At 38.8% G+C, this 19,898-nt stretch overlaps 1 protein-coding gene across 6 annotated transcripts in view; it reads right to left on the minus strand.

Moving 5' to 3' along the window:
* LOC137980134 (NLR family CARD domain-containing protein 3-like) overlaps nucleotides 1-19,898 on the minus strand; it is a 42,977-nt gene that overhangs the window by 15,806 nt on the left and 7,273 nt on the right. Inside the window, exons 2-8 of one of the 6 annotated variants that reach the window (XM_068827664.1) lie at nucleotides 14,740-14,842; nucleotides 10,005-10,634; nucleotides 7,360-8,010; nucleotides 6,677-6,766; nucleotides 5,712-5,801; nucleotides 3,639-4,268; nucleotides 2,860-2,913 (exon numbers count right to left, since the gene is read on the minus strand). In XM_068827664.1, coding sequence (XP_068683765.1) covers nucleotides 2,860-2,913; nucleotides 3,639-4,268; nucleotides 5,712-5,801; nucleotides 6,677-6,766; nucleotides 7,360-8,010; nucleotides 10,005-10,634; nucleotides 14,740-14,833 — 2,239 coding nt within the window. In that variant the 5' untranslated portion in view covers nucleotides 14,834-14,842. Of the gene's footprint in view, nucleotides 1-2,859; nucleotides 2,959-3,638; nucleotides 4,269-5,711; nucleotides 5,802-6,676; nucleotides 6,767-7,359; nucleotides 8,011-10,004; nucleotides 10,635-14,739; nucleotides 14,843-19,898 lie in introns of all 6 variants that reach the window. The other 5 variants (XM_068827606.1, XM_068827534.1, XM_068827807.1 and 2 more) reach the window with 5 other exon arrangements.

The raw sequence follows: 19,898 nt of genomic DNA on the forward strand, positions 1-19,898 counted from the left end.
CCTGTTGAGGTGTGTAGATGACACATTCGTTCCATTGTGTAATTAGCGGGAAAATATGCTTGCGGAACTTGTTTGTAGTAATTTCGAAATTTGAAAATCACTCGAGCGGTTTAAGAGTGATGTAGTTTTTTCCCGAAGAGTTTAGGAGTTCCGTAAAGCAGTGAGAGTTGATCAAGAGTGACGTTGGATAAAGATCCGTTGTCATGTTGAAGCGTAGAGATGCCCTCGAGAGGACGAGCACTTACGCGGGCAAGTAGGATTTAACTCCGAGGAGCGTTACGTTCACGTGTTTAAATAAAGTCTACGAGTCCTCAGCTTCTACGTTCGCTATAAATGATCAACTGAAAGGTTCGAAGTGAAAACGAAGGAGCGGTTAGTGAATGATCAGGGGCTAGTTTTGTTTCCTCGGTTGAGTTGTGGTAAGAGAGTAAGAGATGCGTGAACGCAGGCTGAGCGTGTTGCTAGCAAAACATCATATGTAAATTTCCTTCTGGTTTGAGAACAAACCTTTTGAAAGTGCTTCTTTGTTTACAAGTTTTTTTTATGATTACGGCGTGATTAAAGGAAGTTTTGCGCGGACTAAACGTCCTTGAGTGATTTTTCCTTCCTGTAAGATACAACCGGTGGCTGTTTAAAGATATCGAAATCCAATATGGCGGACAACAAATCATATTGTTCCTACTTTCCCGCCACCGCAGCAAAATTTTTTCAAAACGAAAGTCTCAAGCATAACGTTTTTAAGCTGCCCTTGAGTCAGAAGTCTTTTGTGTGTTTTCAGAAAAGATAGGCACTGCAAATTTTTATTTTTATTGAGCCCGAGTAGTTTAGACCTCATAAACATCATCTCCTCTACATGTCTTGACTCTTCAAACAATGAAAGTAGCGGGCGAAACCTGACAGAGAAGCCAGCAAACTTCGCTGGCTGCCGGCTCTTGTATACAACCCTGACTAACACAATGTCGTTGTTTTGTCTAGCGAAATTAGACTCAAAAAAAAATGTTAAAGCGATATCAAATTAGACTACAATGGAGTTGTTATGAAAAAACAGTCAGTAGAAACCGTCTAATACTGTAAGGTTTTCAAACTGCGTGTCACCATTTTGGTACAAGGTTGCTCACGCACTGAACTAATGTAAACAAGTTTTACATCACGTGTCATAAGTTTCTTAACTTGTGCGAAATTCGTGTTTTTGATAACTATAACTTGTGTTTCCTGCATTTCCATGTCTCTTACCGACAGAAATTGTCGAAAAGTTCCAAATTAAAATCTGTACTGACATGAGAAGTATTCTTTTAAATTTTCTGGCTCTTATGAAGTTTTTACTCGCGTAACACTGGGCCGGGTAATACATATAATTATATGCAAACTAATTTTAAGCCGTAACAATATTTGACAATTGGCGATACATCGTCATTTTATATAAAATACCGCATCAGTTAGTATTTTATACGACCTCCTAGAAGAAAACTACATCAAGGTAAAAGCCAATATCTTTCGTCCATATATATTCAGTATGTTGTCATCTAATTTTAAGCGCAAATCTTATCTTTTTAGCACATCCACGAAGTCGAAAGTCCTTTTTTGTTGATTGTAGGTAAAAAATCAATGTGGGAAGTTAAAATTTTTTCGAGATTTCTGTCCTTGGGACACAGAATCCTGCCAACTTGCGGCTGCAAGGCGCATGAAACTATGGTCGCTAAATGCGAACTTGTTCTTTAAGGAACCTCAACAGTTAACTAAATTGACTTGATGGGTCCACTTAAACAAAGTTTGGTAGGGAACATTTCACTTCAAAGATGTAATTGCAATATTTTTGGGCTGACAGACACTGTGGCCTTATTCGCTAAAGAAGACGGATTTTTTCAAATTTAGGGTGTTCTTCCGGGCAAGTTCTCTCCAAAACGAGGTCGGTGACCCCCCATTTTTTTTTACATTTCTGACATCACGAACTCATCATCTTTCAATGATAAAATTTGCAGGGAAAAAAATCAATGTTAGAAAATTATCGCGCGAACGTCCTTAAGTAAGCGTCTTCTTGCAAACAATTAAAATAGGAAATCATACAGTGGTTGGGTGCTTCAGTCTCTTTAAAACGTTCAGCTTAGAGTTAAGCTGATTATTTAAACTGTTTTTATTGCAAAGTTGTCAAAATAATTAGACTTGACAACAAGGAGTACATGTAATTTTCCATCCTCTATGGTCAGCAGTGATTATAAATAGACACATGCTGCAGGATCTAATGAACTTTTGAAACCACTGAGCATGACGAATCGAAATACAATGTATTGTCATTCAAAGCCATTTGGGTAGTTTCAATGGCATCTTGGGATTTCTTTATTGGTGTTCCCCCACTGTCTCCCCACTGATTTTATCAGTGTGATTGCTGCTTACTCTCTTCCCCGTGTGTGTGGGGGTTCATTGCATTTTGCTAGATTTCCGGGGTTCCCAGCCACGAGAGCCTTTTCCCTCTAGAAGCTCTCTGCTGCTTGACATTTCTGGCACCCACTACCTACAGTACACACAGTTGGCGATTCACAATCCTTCAAAATACCAGTTGTTGCAACAGCACCCTAAGTTTTCACTTCATAGCAAAACATGGTGAATTATGGGCGGAATTTTTTAATTGGCATTTTCTAGAAAATAAAAATGCTCATGACCTAAAAAAACAAGCAGTGCATTTAGAGACAAAATATTATTACAGGCTACCTCTGGATAAAATCTGACAAAAACCGATTTTTCAGCTGCATGTGGTCCACACCAGTTTGATTATTGTGGACACTAATCCTCTCTAGATTAGTTTTATCACACAAAATCCACTTTCATCTTTCAGTGATCTGTATGAAGTAGTTACAGCTGTACCTTGTTCATGAAGAGTGTGTGTGCTGCTTCCTGTAGCTGCTGCTGCTGTTGCTGCTGCTGAAACAACATAAGCACAGCTTACTTCTGGCTGCACAAGATCTATTGTAAAATAATGAGCACGGTGTGCTGTTAGGTTAATTAAAAAACAACACAGCAAGAATTTAATTTTCACTATCAAATACAAAGTGAACTCTATTAACATTTAAATGTAGAAAATATTAATGATATCCCATAATTCGCCACATAATAGACTTTTCTTATCGCATAATTAGACTTGAAAGTGGTGCATAATTTCCCAATTTTTTTCCCCCACCCTATCAGAAGCCCTGTTTAGTGTAAAGCAGTCAAATTAGACTCAACAACAAGGAGCATGATTGAAACACATTGTATTATCATTCATAGTGTTTTACAAAATTTCAAGGGCATTTTGGGAAAATAATGTTTATCAGTGTTCTTCCACCCTCCTGGCTGCCTCGTTTGACTGATTTTATCAGTGTTAATTTATTGGCTACTCGTGGACTCCTTTCCCCTTGTGCGTGGGTTGCCAGGGTTTCCCAGGCATGAGAGCTCTTTTCTTCTAGAAGCTGCCTGCCAATAGACATTTCAGGCACCCAACCTACACTATGCCATGCAGCTGGTAATTGATGGTAATGAGCAACTAACGTGGCTAAGAAAATTATTGCTTTTAGTAGTTTATTTCTTTTTCAGCGGAAGAAGCAAATCGTTCAAAATGGTGTTGTAACATCAGCCTAGTAAGGTTTCACTCCCAAAAAACCAACCTGCATCTCTAGAAGTCTTCATTTTACACTCCCACTCATTCAGTTTGTCCTTGATTATGTCGTCACTATCTTTCCACTGCAGAAGTTCTTTGAAATGTCCCTCATCAAATGGATCCACTTCTTCTTTCTCTACTTTACGAATGGCATCTTCGTATTCAGCTCCACCCAATCCCACCAGCGTTTTCTGGATCTGCTTTCTGTATTTACCGAATTCTCCGTCACTAACAAAAGCCTCTTCGGCATGGGCTGATACTGCACTCACACAATACTTCAAACGTACAATGTAAGACTCACAGCTAGTGTCAGACGAATGGGGAAGTAGATCCCAGCCAGTGGCTGGAGGACTCAGGTTACAGATTGTCCTCAGAAGCACAATCAAGAGAGAACTGTCAAAGCCTGTGGATGATACTGAAGAGGATTTAACTGGATACAATTTACTCCACTGCTCTTGATCGAGGATTCCTTCTTTTCGAAGAGACTGAAGCTTAGAGTGCACAGGCTCGCGTTGCAAGACACAGCAAAGGTCTTGTGGATGAATTAGTCCATCAAACACATCCCTCAACACTTGTGACCCCAGCCTGACCAGAAGGGAACATAGCAGTGTGTACTTGGTTTTTCCATCAACAGCATCTGAAGCAAGTGTCAGAAAAGATCTCTAAGGCATCATTCTGGTTACTCGAAGGGCCATCATCGTGATGACCTCACTTAAAGTGCTTATCACCTCACTACACTTTTCCACTATATTTATTCTCAGAAATCAACCCAAATAAATTGTGTTGTTTTTAGAACATTTAGATTGAAATTTCGCTCTTTCATTGACTTTGAAAAACGGGAAAAGTGGTCATACCGTGATTAATAACCGAGCAATGAAGGGGAACGGGTTCGATACGGGGTTGACGTCACAAATTAATTTCCATTGCTGTTTTCAAAGAACTATCTCAATGCAAATTAATTTGTGACGTCAACCCGGTATCGAACCCATTTTCCTTCATTGCTCGGTTATGGATCACAGTATGATCACTTTTCCCGTCTTTGAAAGTCAATAAAAAGGTGAAATTTCAATCAAAAGGTTCTAAAAACAACACTGTATTTGGGACGATTTCGGAGAATAAACAAAGTGAAAAAGTGTGTTGAGGTGATAGGCACAAGGTTTTCAGTTTGCTTCAGTTTTCAGGATTGTCTACAAATAACATTTGTTACTTTCATTTGAAAGTTTAACCTCTTATGGGAACACATCACTACGGACCTGTACTCTGATCCCAGACAGCAAGACAGCTCAGTAATAGACTAGTTTGCCACCCACGGGTTATGGATTTAAATCTTGGTCCAGCTGAAATTTTTCAGGCTTTACTTTTTACTGTTCGAGTAATTTTCATAACTGTGATGTGCTTCTGCAGTTCAAATGTGTGTGCTTCGTGTTTAGTCCAATCATATCTTCATGCTCAACAGTCAGGAGCTTAAGAAAAATTCCTTTCCCTATTTTTTTTCCAACACAAGACACCAGTCCTTCAAAAATACTACTTGTTGTAACAGCTAGCGCCCTAAGTTTTTGCTTAAGGTTAAGGTTAAGCTTAAGGTTCTTACTTTTACGAGGGCAGCATGTGACAGTGAACTAGAATTACTAATAAACTTGTGGCCCTCTGTGCGCACCTTTACCCTCTTCCTCCGTCAACGCTCTGGTTTACGGGAATTCAAAGCTACAGCTACATGGAACAGAAAAGTTGAGACAGACGCCGTTCGAATCACAGGGATCGAACTGGCGACCCTCGATCTAGCTCAGAAGGCCACGCACTAACCGACTGAGCTATGCCTTCGTAGCAAAACATGGCGGAATTGGGTGGAATTTTTAGAGAGGCATTTTATTTAAAAAAAAGATACAGTGCATTTAGAGACATGCACAATAATAACATCTGCATAAAATTTGACCAAAAGCGATCTTTCAGCTGCATGTGGTCAACTCCAGTTTGATTATTGTGGACACTAATCCTCTTTTGATTAGTTTTATCACAGAAAATCCACTTTCCACTTAACTAACTTCAAGACATCTTTCAGTGATCTGTATGAAGTAGTTACCTTGCTCATGATGAGCGTGTGTGCTGCTTCCTGTGGCTGCTGCTGCTGAAACCACATCAGCACAGCTTGCTTCTGGCTGCACACGATCTACTGTAAAATAATCAACACGGTCTGCTGTTAGGTTAACAAAAAAAGCAACCGCAAGAATTAAATTGGCACTATCAAATACAAAGAGAAATCAATTAACATTCAAATATTAATTAAAATGAAATTGCATAATTGCTGCATAATAGACTTTTCTTGCCGCATGATGAGACTTGAACGTGGTACATAATTTCCCAATTTTTTTCGCACCCTATCAGAAGCCCTGTTTATTGTAAAGCAGTCAAATTAGACTTAAAGAGATGCTTCCGTGAAGCATACACTGGGTTGCCTGTGGTACGTGTTACAGAAAATCAGAAGGCACTCAATTGTGTGGTATTGAACTACAGCATTCCGGTCTCTGAAGAATAACAAATAAAAGAGAAGGGAGAAACATTGGCTTCTGGGCTGACATGTTGATAATTTTCGAGTTCCCTCACAACTTCTTTTCACCACAAGTTTAAGCGTGCCCTCTGAGCATCTGACAGCTTTGTAATACCAAAGTTTACTGAAGTTAAGCCCTGTTCAGCGGGGTTAGTGTTTGGATGGGACACCAAAACAATATACCCCTCACGAAACAGAAGCATTGGACACAAAATACTATGAACGCTAACAAATGTGAACTCAGCAAGGTACATATTTTGTTAGCTTGCTTTATGCAAAACAAGAACATCATTCTAAAAGCTTATTCTACGCAAAAAGTAGGTTGTGGAGGTAATCTTGAGAGTGGAAATCAAGGTTACGCGGCAGACGGCAAATACAAACTCATGATTTAATTCAATTAACACACCAGAAGACGCTAACCTCATTTTTTATCACACAAAATCCACTTTCCACTTAAGTAACTTCAAGACATCTTTCAGTGATCTGTATGAAGTAGTTACCTTGTTCATGATGAGTGTGTGTGCTGCTTCCTGTAGCTGCTGCTGCTGGTGAAACAACATCAGCACAGCTTGCTTGTGGCTTCATAAAATCTATTGTAAAATAATCGACAGGGTCTGTTGTTAGATTAACAAATAAAGCAACAGCAAGACTTTAATTTGCACTATCGAATACAAAGAGAAATCTATTAACATTTCGAAAATATTAATGAAATCGCATAATTTCCCGCATAATTGCTGCATAATCAGACTTGAAAGTGGTGCATAATTTTCCAATTTTTTCGCACCCTATCAGAAGCCCTGTAATTATTGCAAATTTCAAGGGCATTTTGGGAAAATAATGTTTATCAGTGTTCTTCCACCCTCCTGGCTGCCTCGTTTGACTGATTTTATCAGTGTTAATTTATTGGCTACCGGTACTCATGGACTCCTTTCCCCTTGTGCGTGGGTTGCCAGGGTTTCCCAGGCATGAGAGCCCTTTCCTTCTAGAAGGTGGCTGCCACTAGACATTTCAGGCACCCAACCTACACTATGCCATGCGGCTAGTAACTGACGGTAATGAGCAACTAACGTAGCTAAGAAAATTATTGCTTTTAGTAGTTTATTTCTTTTTCAACGGAAGAAGCAAATCGTTCAAAATGCTGTTGTAACATCAGCCTAGTAAGTTTTCACTCCCAAAAACCAACCTGCATCTCTAGAAGTCTTCATTTTACACTCCCACTCATTTAGTTTGTCTGTAATTCTGTTGTCACCCTCTTTCCACTGTTTCAGAAGTTCTTGGAAATGTTCCTCATCTAGTGGATCCATTTCTTGTTTCTCTATTTCACAAATGGCATCTTCATATTTACCTCCACCCAATCGTACCAGCGTTTTCTGGATCTGATCTTTGTATTTGTCAAAAAATGCATCACTAACAGAGGCCTCTTTGGCATGGGCCAATACTGCATCCACAAAATACTTCAAACGTACAATGTCAGACTCACAGCTGGTGTCAGAGGAATGAGGAAGTAGATCCCAGCCAGTGGTTGGAGGAATCAGGTTACAGATTGTTCTCAGAAGCACAATCAAGAGAGAATTGTCAAAGCCTGTGGATGATACTGAAGAAGATTTAACTGGATACAATTTACTCCACTGCACTGGATTGAGGATTCCTTCTTTTTTAAGAGACTGAAGCTTAGAGTGCACTGGCTCATGTTTCAAGGTACTGCAAAGGTCTTGTGGATGAATTATTCTGTCAAACATGTCCCTCAACACTTGTGACCCTAGCCTGACCAGAAGGCAACATAGCAGTGTGTACTTGGTTTGTCCATCACTTGGAATAACTGCCACAACAGCACCTGTAACAAGATATGTAAAAGATATCTAACACAGCACTGATGAAAAGTTGTTGATTAAATAAAGGTTGTTGTGAAAGGGAAGTCCAGTGAAACTTGGAGGTTATATTAAACAGGCTTCCTTGGATAATTACATAATATACAGTACAAAACACAAAATCTAAATGGTAAAATAATAGGCTTTCAACAAGCTAATCCTTCAGTTTTCTTTTAAAAACAAATTAAAATAGATGGTAAGCTACATGTAATTAGTGAAACAGGCAATGATTTCCAGATTATTGGTCCTTGAGAAAGGATGCCGAACTGCTTCATATTCGTTCTACAAAAATGGGACCTGTACTGAGAAGAAAATCAAGTTTTTTATTGGAGAACCTGATGACTACATGAAAAGAGACAGCAAACACTATTGGGCAGACAATTATGATGACATGGAAGTAGTGACTGAAAAGGAATTTTAACGCTATAAATATCAAGGAGTTTAAGTTGGCAAAATATGGGGGCGGTATTTGTTAGATAAGATGCTTTCGTTATAAGCAGCACAATATACTTCTGCAATGCAGAAGGCAAATACAGTTTGGAGCAGTAGGTGGAAGATCAGGCAACACTGCAATATGTAACACTGTAAGTAAGGATATACTACAGAGTAATGTATAAGGACAGTAACATTTTCGATGATACCTGTAGATAAATGCGAGCTTTGGCAATAATTCCTACAATGTACAGACTACAAGATCTTTTTTGACACAAAATTAACCTGTGGTTTTCAAGAAAGGTGCTAGTCACTGATGACACCTAACAATTACAATTTTAGTCTCCATAACTTACTTGATCCCAGTATTATCCAGAATTAGAGTAACATTAACTTTCTTTTGCCTGGAGTGAAAAGTCATGAAGTTTGTTTTGGTCAAATTCAAGGATAACTAACTTATATACTTTAATTAAGCCAAGAAAGAATAACTAACTTATATACTTTAATTAAGCCAAGAAAGAATTTTTTCAAGAATGTGGTTAACAATGGAAATAACTAAAGGTAGTTGTGACCTTTATGAGAACAAAAAATAGAGATAGTCAGACTAGAGACATTGGGAAGATTTTGAACAAACAAAATAAAGAAAATAGGTCCAAGGATTAAACCTTGTGGAATATGCCACATACTGTAAAATAACATCAACAGGACCTACACTGAACAAATTGGAAGCGGTCCTTAGGATAAGATTAATTTTTATGATTTCACGTCAAAGTAGTGTTCCAAATACCATAGGATTTTCTAGAATTTGAATAAGAATAAGTGTAAGCTTACTTCTGGCTGCACAAGATCTATTGTAAAATAATGAGCACGGTGTGCTGTTAGGTTAATTAAAAAACAACACAGCAAGAATTTAATTTTCACTATCAAATACAAAGTGAACTCTATTAACATTTAAATGTAGAAAATATTAATGATATCCCATAATTCACCACATAATAGACTTTTCTTATCGCATAATTAGACTTGAAAGTGGTGCATAATTTCCCAATTTTTTTTCCCCACTCTATCAGAAGCCCTGTTTAGTGTAAAGCAGTCAAATTAGACTCAACAACAAGGAGCATGATTGAAACACATTGTATTATCATTCATAGTGTTTTACAAAATTTCAAGGGCATTTTGGGAAAATAATGTTTATCAGTGTTCTTCCACCCTCCTGGCTGCCTCGTTTGACTGATTTTATCAGTGTTAATTTATTGGCTACTCGTGGACTCCTTTCCCCTTGTGCGTGGGTTGCCAGGGTTTCCCAGGCATGAGAGCTCTTTTCTTCTAGAAGCTGCCTGCCAATAGACATTTCAGGCACCCAACCTACACTATGCCATGCAGCTGGTAATTGATGGAAATGAGCAACTAACGTGGCTAAGAAAATTATTGCTTTTAGTAGTTTATTTCTTTTTCAGCGGAAGAAGCAAATCGTTCAAAATGGTGTTGTAACATCAGCCTAGTAAGGTTTCACTCCCAAAAAACCAACCTGCATCTCTAGAAGTCTTCATTTTACACTCCCACTCATTCAGTTTGTCCTTGATTATGTCGTCACTATCTTTCCACTGCAGAAGTTCTTTGAAATGTCCCTCATCAAATGGATCCACTTCTTCTTTCTCTACTTTACGAATGGCATCTTCGTATTCAGCTCCACCCAATCCCACCAGCGTTTTCTGGATCTGCTTTCTGTATTTACCGAATTCTCCATCACTAACAAAGGCCTCTTCGGCATGGGCTGATACTGCACTCACACAATACTTCAAACGTACAATGTAAGACTCACAGCTAGTGTCAGACGAATGGGGAAGTAGATCCCAGCCAGTGGCTGGAGGACTCAGGTTACAGATTGTCCTCAGAAGCACAATCAAGAGAGAACTGTCAAAGCCTGTGGATGATACTGAAGAGGATTTAACTGGATACAATTTACTCCACTGCTCTTGATCGAGGATTCCTTCTTTTCGAAGAGACTGAAGCTTAGAGTGCACAGGCTCGCGTTGCAAGACACAGCAAAGGTCTTGTGGATGAATTAGTCCATCAAACACATCCCTCAACACTTGTGACCCCAGCCTGACCAGAAGGGAACATAGCAGTGTGTACTTGGTTTTTCCATCAACAGCATCTGAAGCAAGTGTCAGAAAAGATCTCTAAGGCATCATTCTGGTTACTCGAAGGGCCATCATCGTAAGGCATCATTCTGGTTACTCGAAGGGCCATCATCGTGATGACCTCACTTAAAGTGCTTATCACCTCACTACACTTTTCCACTATATTTATTCTCAGAAATCAACCCAAATAAATTGTGTTGTTTTTAGAACATTTAGATTAAAATTTTGCTCTTTCATTGACTTTGAAAAACGGGAAAAGTGGTCATACCGTGATTAATAACCGAGCAATGAAGGGGAACGGGTTCGATACGGGGTTGACGTCACAAATTAATTTCCATTGCTGTTTTCAAAGAACTATCTCAATGCAAATTAATTTGTGACGTCAACCCGGTATCGAACCCATTTTCCTTCATTGCTCGGTTATGGATCACAGTATGATCACTTTTCCCGTCTTTGAAAGTCAATAAAAAGGTGAAATTTCAATCAAAAGGTTCTAAAAACAACACTGTATTTGGGACGATTTCGGAGAATAAACAAAGTGAAAAAGTGTGTTGAGGTGATAGGCACAAGGTTTTCAGTTTGCTTCAGTTTTCAGGATTGTCTACAAATAACATTTGTTACTTTCATTTGAAAGTTTAACCTCTTATGGGAACACATCACTACGGACCTGTACTCTGATCCCAGACAGCAAGACAGCTCAGTAATAGACTAGTTTGCCACCCACGGGTTATGGATTTAAATCTTGGTCCAGCTGAAATTTTTCAGGCTTTACTTTTTACTGTTCGAGTAATTTTCATAACTGTGATGTGCTTCTGCAGTTCAAATGTGTGTGCTTCGTGTTTAGTCCAATCATATCTTCATGCTCAACAGTCAGGAGCTTAAGAAAAATTCCTTTCCCTATTTTTTTTCCAACACAAGACACCAGTCCTTCAAAAATACTACTTGTTGTAACAGCTAGCGCCCTAAGTTTTTGCTTAAGGTTAAGGTTAAGCTTAAGGTTCTTACTTTTACGAGGGCAGCATGTGACAGTGAACTAGAATTACTAATAAACTTGTGGCCCTCTGTGCGCACCTTTACCCTCTTCCTCCGTCAACGCTCTGGTTTACGGGAATTCAAAGCTACAGCTACATGGAACAGAAAAGTTGAGACAGACGCCGTTCGAATCACAGGGATCGAACTGGCGACCCTCGATCTAGCTCAGAAGGCCACGCACTAACCGACTGAGCTATGCCTTCGTAGCAAAACATGGCGGAATTGGGTGGAATTTTTAGAGAGGCATTTTATTTAAAAAAAAGATACAGTGCATTTAGAGACATGCACAATAATAACATCTGCATAAAATTTGACCAAAAGCGATCTTTCAGCTGCATGTGGTCAACTCCAGTTTGATTATTGTGGACACTAATCCTCTTTTGATTAGTTTTATCACAGAAAATACAAAGAGAAATCAATTAACATTCAAATATTAATTAAAATGAAATTGCATAATTGCTGCATAATAGACTTTTCTTGCCGCATGATGAGACTTGAATGTGGTACATAATTTCCCAATTTTTTTCGCACCCTATCAGAAGCCCTGTTTATTGTAAAGCAGTCAAATTAGACTTAACGAGATGCTTCCGTGAAGCATACACTGGGTTGCCTGTGGTACGTGTTACAGAAAATCAGAAGGCACTCAATTGTGTGGTATTGAACTACAGCATTCCGGTCTCTGAAGAATAACAAATAACATCTCCTGTTACTTTACAATATTCTCCTGCTACTATGTTTCTTAATGAAAACCCTGACTGCTCGCACCATTTCTTGCTAAATCGATCGAAATAAAACAGTTTGGAGCATTCTTCCAACGTCCTCCAAAAAAGATAGCTATCTTTTAACGAACATGAAACATCAAACAACAAAAATGTATTTTTTATGGCATTCTTAGTAAACACTTCCCTAACAGAACGGATTTAGGAGTAACGTTGTGAAGCGTCACCGAAGTCTGAAATCCAAATCATAAAACGATGATTTTAACCAAATTTCAGTATTGTGAGATTTTATTTATGCATTGGAAAGTACAGTATGACAACATGTCCAGAATAACAAATGGAAGCCACATGTCAAATACTACGAGAGTGATAAGCGTCCAAAGCAGATTTTCTACTCTCATACGATCCTAGACAAAAGTCTTGGGAAGGTTGGCACTTTTCAGGCCTTCTGATATTACGCGATGGTGCGATTTCGCACAATCAACCTCAAATCGCATCCGATCGCACAATTCACGAAAAATCGCATAATTCACAAAAGGACGCACAAAATTCATAAAATGAAACATAATCAAGACGTTTCTTAGAAATTCCTGCATAAATACTCCATTTTTAAGATGATTTATCTTGGAAAAAGGCTAAAAAAACCTTTGTCACCTTCGATTTCGTAAACATTCGAAGTTCAAGACTTTATTTTTCATGTCGGGGACCTGGTACGAGTCTCCTTCTATTGGTGCAACACAAACACGCCCTTATGTACACACCACTGAAATGACACAGTTGCCTCTTGTAGAAGAGATTTGTGAAAAATAAGCGAAGTGGTACGTTTTTCGGCAAAATGTAGTTTCTTTCGTTGAAAGCTGATAAAAAATTTACTCATGGATAAGTTTGTTGTGAAAACGCTCGCTTTTTCTTCGACGAAGAAGGAAGTTCACACATTCCGCCCAATCTGACAGCTCACGATCGAGCAAGAAAGTACCTCACAGCTGGTACGCTCCACGTGGACGATGGACTGATGTTTTTCTCGTCGTGCAATATTAGGGCCTTTTATACGAGAGAAAATAAGCCGCGGCTTACTCTGGCCACGGTGTACAAAATACGCAAAAGGAACTATTTGACTTGATTTGACTTGATTTACTTTCATTGTTCATTTCAGTTTACAGTGTCCCCAATTAGCGCTCCAGCGCTAGAACGACTAGACACTTAAATAAAGTTCCTTTCCTTTCTTTTCCTTATACGAATATATATTCCGAGGTCAATATAAGCCGCGGCTTGAAAAAGACGTGAACGTAGATTTTGTACCATTTATACGGGGTGAACATTCGAGTCTTCTGTAAGCCGCGGCCAGAGAAAGCCGCGGCTTATTTTCTCTCGTATAAATGGGGGTATGGCCCTATTGTGATTGACCATCTTCGGAAGTTCGTGGTTGACGAGCACCTTGATCATTCATTTGGCATGTTAGCTGTGTCCATTCAACTTTTAACGTTGGTGCACCGGTAGTGCAGAAGACCTCATTTTTTTTATTTATCCCAACTAATGTCGATCTAGAAACATAATTACTGTTTCTTTGTGTTCAAAATGTCTTTAGGGTAGCAAAAAAGTGTTTTTCTTAACCTGAAACCTTATAAAACAAGCTTAAAATTGCTGAGAAGAAAATCGCATAATTTACATTATTTATCGCATAATTGGCCATTCTAATCGCACAATCTGCCCTGAAAAAATCGCATAATTTGCATTTTTTAATCGCACCCTATCAGAAGGCCTGACTTTTGAAGTCTTTATTGCTTCTCTCCCCTCCCCCCTCCTTCAATGTTGCGCAAAACTGAATGGTTTCAGTGGAAAATTGTTGGCTTACCTTCCAACATTGAATAGAGGGGAGGGGGGCTATGTAAGAGAAACTGAAACTATTTTTTTTGAGCTTTAACAGAACCAGGTTGAAATACAGCTCTGGTGTGGTTTATTTACATAACCTTTCCAACTACTTTTGTCTATGATTGTAGCTTACTTATTTGTTTATTATTACTGTTTATTGTTGCTTTCACTGTCACAACTATATTGTCAATAATTTCAATTAATTAAAACAATTAATTGATGTTAATTCAATTTTAATAAGTTTTGGAAAATGATTGTCAAAATCAAAATTGATCGTTAATTGTTACCCACTTTGAATAGCTATGCTAACTGTGGGTAACAAATATTGTACAGTTGTTATTGTTTATCTATTAATAAATTGGTAATAAATTGGTACAGCAGAAACTGAATGACTGCACTAAACAATAGCCTCAAATACTATCTTTCTTTATAAAACCATGCACCATGCATGATTATTAATATCTTGCCCCATGCCCCCTGTAACAAGAAATATTTTTACCAGAATGTCGATGTTTCTTTTCCTTTCTCCGGAATCTTTGCAAAAAACTGTCTCTTAGACGAATTAGTGATCTCTGACTTTGCCTTCTAGACATCTTCCAGTACTGTGTAAAAAGAAATAAAAGATTGATAAGACAGGTCAATGTTTTGTGGCAAGAAACGCAAATGGGGATGGATCGGTCACACGCTCCGCAAGCCTGCTTCTAACATCACCAGACAAGCCCTTGACTGGAACCCACAAGGGAAGCGGAAGGTGGGCCAACCAAAACAGACCTGGCACAGAAGCGTTGACACTGAGGTGAAGGCAGCCGGTAAGGTGTGGACCGAGCTGAAGAGGATTTCCAAGAACAGCGTTCGTTGGAAGGGTGTTGTTGCGGCCCTTTGTTCCCCAGGGAATTCAGAGGCATGATTGATTGATTGATGTTTTTTGATGATGTCAGAGTCGCTTACTTGCCTATAGCTTAAATAGGGAGTGAGATTTTAAATTTTTGTTTTTAAAGAAGGGCAATGAGATTAGGTGCTGTGGGGTGGGAGGGAGGGGTAGGAACCAGCCCAGCACTCAGACGTCCCATAGGCAGCAAGGATCAGTGCCTGCAGTGTACATGCTAGATAGACTCTTCACACCAAGAGACTGTCTGGAAGACCTGTCACACTTACTTTCGCACCAAACCTACACTGCAGGGAGGGGAGACAGGGTAGAGTTAGAGGTGTAGGAAGCAACATGCAGGCAGTTTAGGAATGGGCAACAAAGCAGATTTTCATTCCACTAAGTTTTCTGGGGGTGAATGTACCTAAGGTTTTCAAAGCGAACCACTACCCTGCCCTCCACTTGCTGGATTTTGATTTAGTCCAAATCCAATTAAGCCACAATCCAAAAAGTAATAATTTTGAGAAGCAGAGCTACATGTATTACAAGTTTTCTTTGGGACTTCTGATCCAAGAACTGATGCCACAAGATTCACAATTTTCAAAAAAATGGCCAGGGATGGACTGGTCATGTTTAGTGGTTAATGCTTGTAATTACAAGACTGAAGGAGCACTTTATGGGGTTCCTTACCAGACAAACTAGTACTCTCACAATTTCTATAATTCATTTGGTAGCTAAATCTATGGTTCAACACTCCCGCCCTCCAAAAGCACACCATGATTATTTGACTCTTTGTCTTCCCAGAGGTTGGAAAGTTTATTACTACAACTGAGAAGTGGGGAATTTGAACTTAACCAGTGCTTGCACTCAGAGCCACTGACAGTAACTGAAAGTTGGCGATTTTCTCACAAAAACTTGCCTTTACGCTGCCTATTCCTATCAAGATGACTTTTTCCAAAATATAGGTGTGATCTGGTGTTATGAGGATCAGAATTACTTTTAGTTTATCTGTAACAAAAAAAGTCTAATGCTTATTATTTTTTTGGCGCTTTTAGCAGACTGGGTAACCTTAGCTTTGGCCTAATTTTTTTGGGCAGTGCTTGTTGTTGACTACAAGGCTAAATTTTGTCCAACAGTTTATGCTGTTTTTCAGTCAATAATTCCTCTTTTCTCCCATTTTCTCTAAGTATTTCATTGCATCATCTCGCTTTCTCTCAGCAGAGTCAAGCATCATTGTGGCTACATTAGTAACATTTTGTTGACGGTTGTTGCCAAAAACATGAGCTTGTTAGTGGTTACCCCCTAACAGCAGTCACAAAACGTATAAGGCTGAAAAATATTTGAATAGGCCAAGACAAAGATACAACTGCCTTTACAGGGCTCGAAATTAACATTTTTAGTAAGGCGCCAATTGGCGACTGATCCAAAAATTTTGATCGCCAGATCTTAACTTTTAGTCGCCATTTTTTTCACTGATATTTTTTTCTTCATTTTTCTGATGATCATGTACACATGCAATCTTCTTCATAGTCCTAAGTTTAGGTACACTTAAGCTTCTAAGACTGAGATACTAAAACTAAAAAGGAAGCCAGGGCTCGTAAAACATATCATTACGCATTACGAGGTAAATGATCAATGTGAAAGCAGCTTTAGTCACGTTTCCTGTGCTTCCTCCGCTTTTGTTAAGTTTCCATGTAACATCGAGTCTATAGCTTACATAAATAGACGAACCTGAACATAAACAATCACCAGTTTTCCATATTTTCAGCGCTAAAAAGCCAAGGCTTCGTTGTGAACGTTTGCACGTGTTGTTTAGTGCGCCCGCAATACCAGCGGCTGAATCAAACATGGCGCTCGATTATGAAACATCGAAGAGCCAGAAGAGTCGTGGGTTTGTTTTGTTATTTCTAAGCGCATAAATCGTGCATTTTATCCAAAACTACGGTTGATTTGCCTTTGAGGTTAAAAGGATGAAGGAAAAAGGTGAAGGTTAGTCGCCCACTGGCGACTAGCTCTAAAAATCTAGTCGCCAACGCTTGATTTTTGGTCGCATTGGCGACCAGTGAGTCGCAATGTCGAGCCCTGCTTTAAAGAGATGGCATATTAATAAAACAACTATTTTTCGAAAACAAAGAGGATGGATGAAATTGGATTGAATTACTTGCCTCCTTATATTAATTCCGCATGGGAACTGCACAAGCATGCAAATGGCCTCCCAGAAAACATTGACAAAGTCTGGGAACAAGTTTCAAAAGATTATCATTCACACAGGCTATAAATTCTCCACATTTTTTTGGACAGAAAGCTTTCTTTTTTTGAAGAATTTAGCAATTTTATTGAGAATTTTATCTCAAATATTTCAAAATGTTCCCAAACTTTCCTTACAACAGATTCTGCGTGATTAAATTAGAGCCTCAAAATAAGAAAATTCGTCCTTATTTTAAAAAAGTGGTGACAACGTGCCTGGAGGAAACTTAATTTGGATTTGTAAGAGTAGAAGAAGCTAAGACAAGTATCACCCACAGGCAGGCTTTTAGCCAGGATTTTGAAAGTGGGAGTCCAAATTTTATGTAGTTCATAGCATGGCGCCGCAGGCGCCATGCGGCGCCATGCTCCGCCATGCTCCTAGGGGGGTCTGGGGGCATGCTCCCCCAGAAAATTTTGAAAAATTGAAGCGATTTCCGCGATTCTGACAGCTGTAAACGTCTTTCAATTTACCTATTAAACCGCTGTTTTTCTTTGATAATTTTACTAAGCTATCCTTTCCTCAACTTACCTTGTTTAACATTGAATTATATTTGAGATAGGAACTCCAGTTGTTATGAAGAGTGATTAAAATTTGAAGTTGTCAAGCCATGATTTACACGAAAGAACAGATATGCGTGGCTTTGTTGGTCGAACTGCATTCTGGTACTACAATCTTTAACTATTCACCTACTATTAGTATTCCTAAAGCAATATTACGATGATTGGACATGTTATTGCACTAAATGGCTATTTTGTTGTAATGCCCGCCAGATTTCGCTTGAACAGAGCAGAATACAATCAAGCGATTACAATAACATTTGCAGCCGTGAGATCGTCTTACCGAGTTGGAAGGCGCATGATCTTTGACTCATATCCTCATAAATAATCACCAAGGTGCGTATTTATTTATAGCAGCCGGCAAAGTAGCCTGGGGACGACTTGGTAAGTCAATATCACTGAACAGTGTGAAATCGCTTCGCTCAACTTTGATTCAATTGATCAAAACAGAAAGGAAACTCGCTAAAAAAGTGTTAATATAGAAGAAAAATACTAAAACAACTCTTGAGAGCAAAAAGAAATGTAAGTTTTATTAATTTATAGACACTGTTTTGTTACATTAAGCACAGAAGCTCGTAAGTGGCCGCCCAAAACAGGCCGTCGAAAATCTCCCATTTCTGAGAACTGGCCGTCGTTTGGATGGCTGGACGGCCGCCTGGCTAAAAGCCTGCCCACAGGTTCATTTATGTTGAAAAACTCTTTTACGGTGTGGCCTTAATTAAGAGACAGACCTCCAACAGTTCAAAAAGATCTCTAGGCCCCTGGTTATTATTATTATTCTCTCCATCTTTAAGGAGCAGTTTCCAGTTAGGCAGGATGGCACAAAAAATGCCTTGTTGGAGGAGATAAGCTGACAAGAGATTTTTCTCTCTAATGTTGAAAACGTTCTGGCACTGGTATTACGTGGCCCAAGCACTCTAGATCATAACAATATTATTATTAATATTACTAGGAGTAATCAAAGATTAATAAGTGCGTTAGAAGTTCAATGAATTTCAGTGATTCATTTTGCCATGTGTTTGCATATTTTATGCATTACATTCATTAAATACCCATTGGTTTCTGTCGAGCGCGTCCCGAGTACGCATACCGTAGTTATTCGGTTATAAGGTGCACTCGGTTATAAGGCGCACCCCAAACTTAGCAGTTTAATCAAGCTAAGTTCTCAAACTGAAAATTACGCGAAAATACTCGGTTATGAGACGCACCGAAAAATTGAGAGATTTGAGAACAATTATCCTTACACAATTAATAACTGTGAACTCTTTTTGTTAACGTAAACAGAGTGAAAAAAGCACGCATTTAATGATATACGTAAAAACAAAAGCTAAAAGTTCACACCTGAAATGATAAACGTACAACGCATACACGTTTATTTGAACCTTCCGACTTAATAAATAGTCAGAGTTCAGACTTCAAGCGAAAGCGAACGCGCAATAACTCCCACGGAAAGTCATTCAAAGGTGTTCGACAGCTGAATATCAACACGCCACCAAGGATGCAAATTTCAGTGCACAAGAAAGCCTAGATGAACGAAGAAGGTACGTTTTATCTCCGCACTGTTTGTTCACAGAAGAAACTTTTCATGCGAGCGACAAACACGATTCTTGGAATATTCGAAACAAGGTTCGAACGATTGTATTGTTGTCACGGGTATCAAGTTACTGAGCATGTGCTCTTAAGGACGTATGCAAATTTCTGTGTGTTTGCTTTTCTCTTGAAGTCATTTAGTGTTCTAAACGTCTCTAAAAGCACTATTCTTTTTTAATAGACAACTAGTGTCCTTTTCTTGTGTTGTTTAAACTGCAAGTTCTTCTCAAATTGACTTCCTGAATATTACAGTGATTAGGCACTAAATGACAGTTTTATTTGTTCTGTTTTACAGTTGTAATTTCTTTACAAGTTTAAACACAGGCATCTGAATTTTAATCAATAAATACCTATACCAAGAGAAAAGACAAAAAATCCTCTACCTATGATATCTATAA

The sequence above is a fragment of the Montipora foliosa genome, chromosome 1 (assembly GCF_036669935.1).
Source record: "Montipora foliosa isolate CH-2021 chromosome 1, ASM3666993v2, whole genome shotgun sequence".
Lineage (NCBI taxonomy): Eukaryota > Metazoa > Cnidaria > Anthozoa > Scleractinia > Acroporidae > Montipora > Montipora foliosa.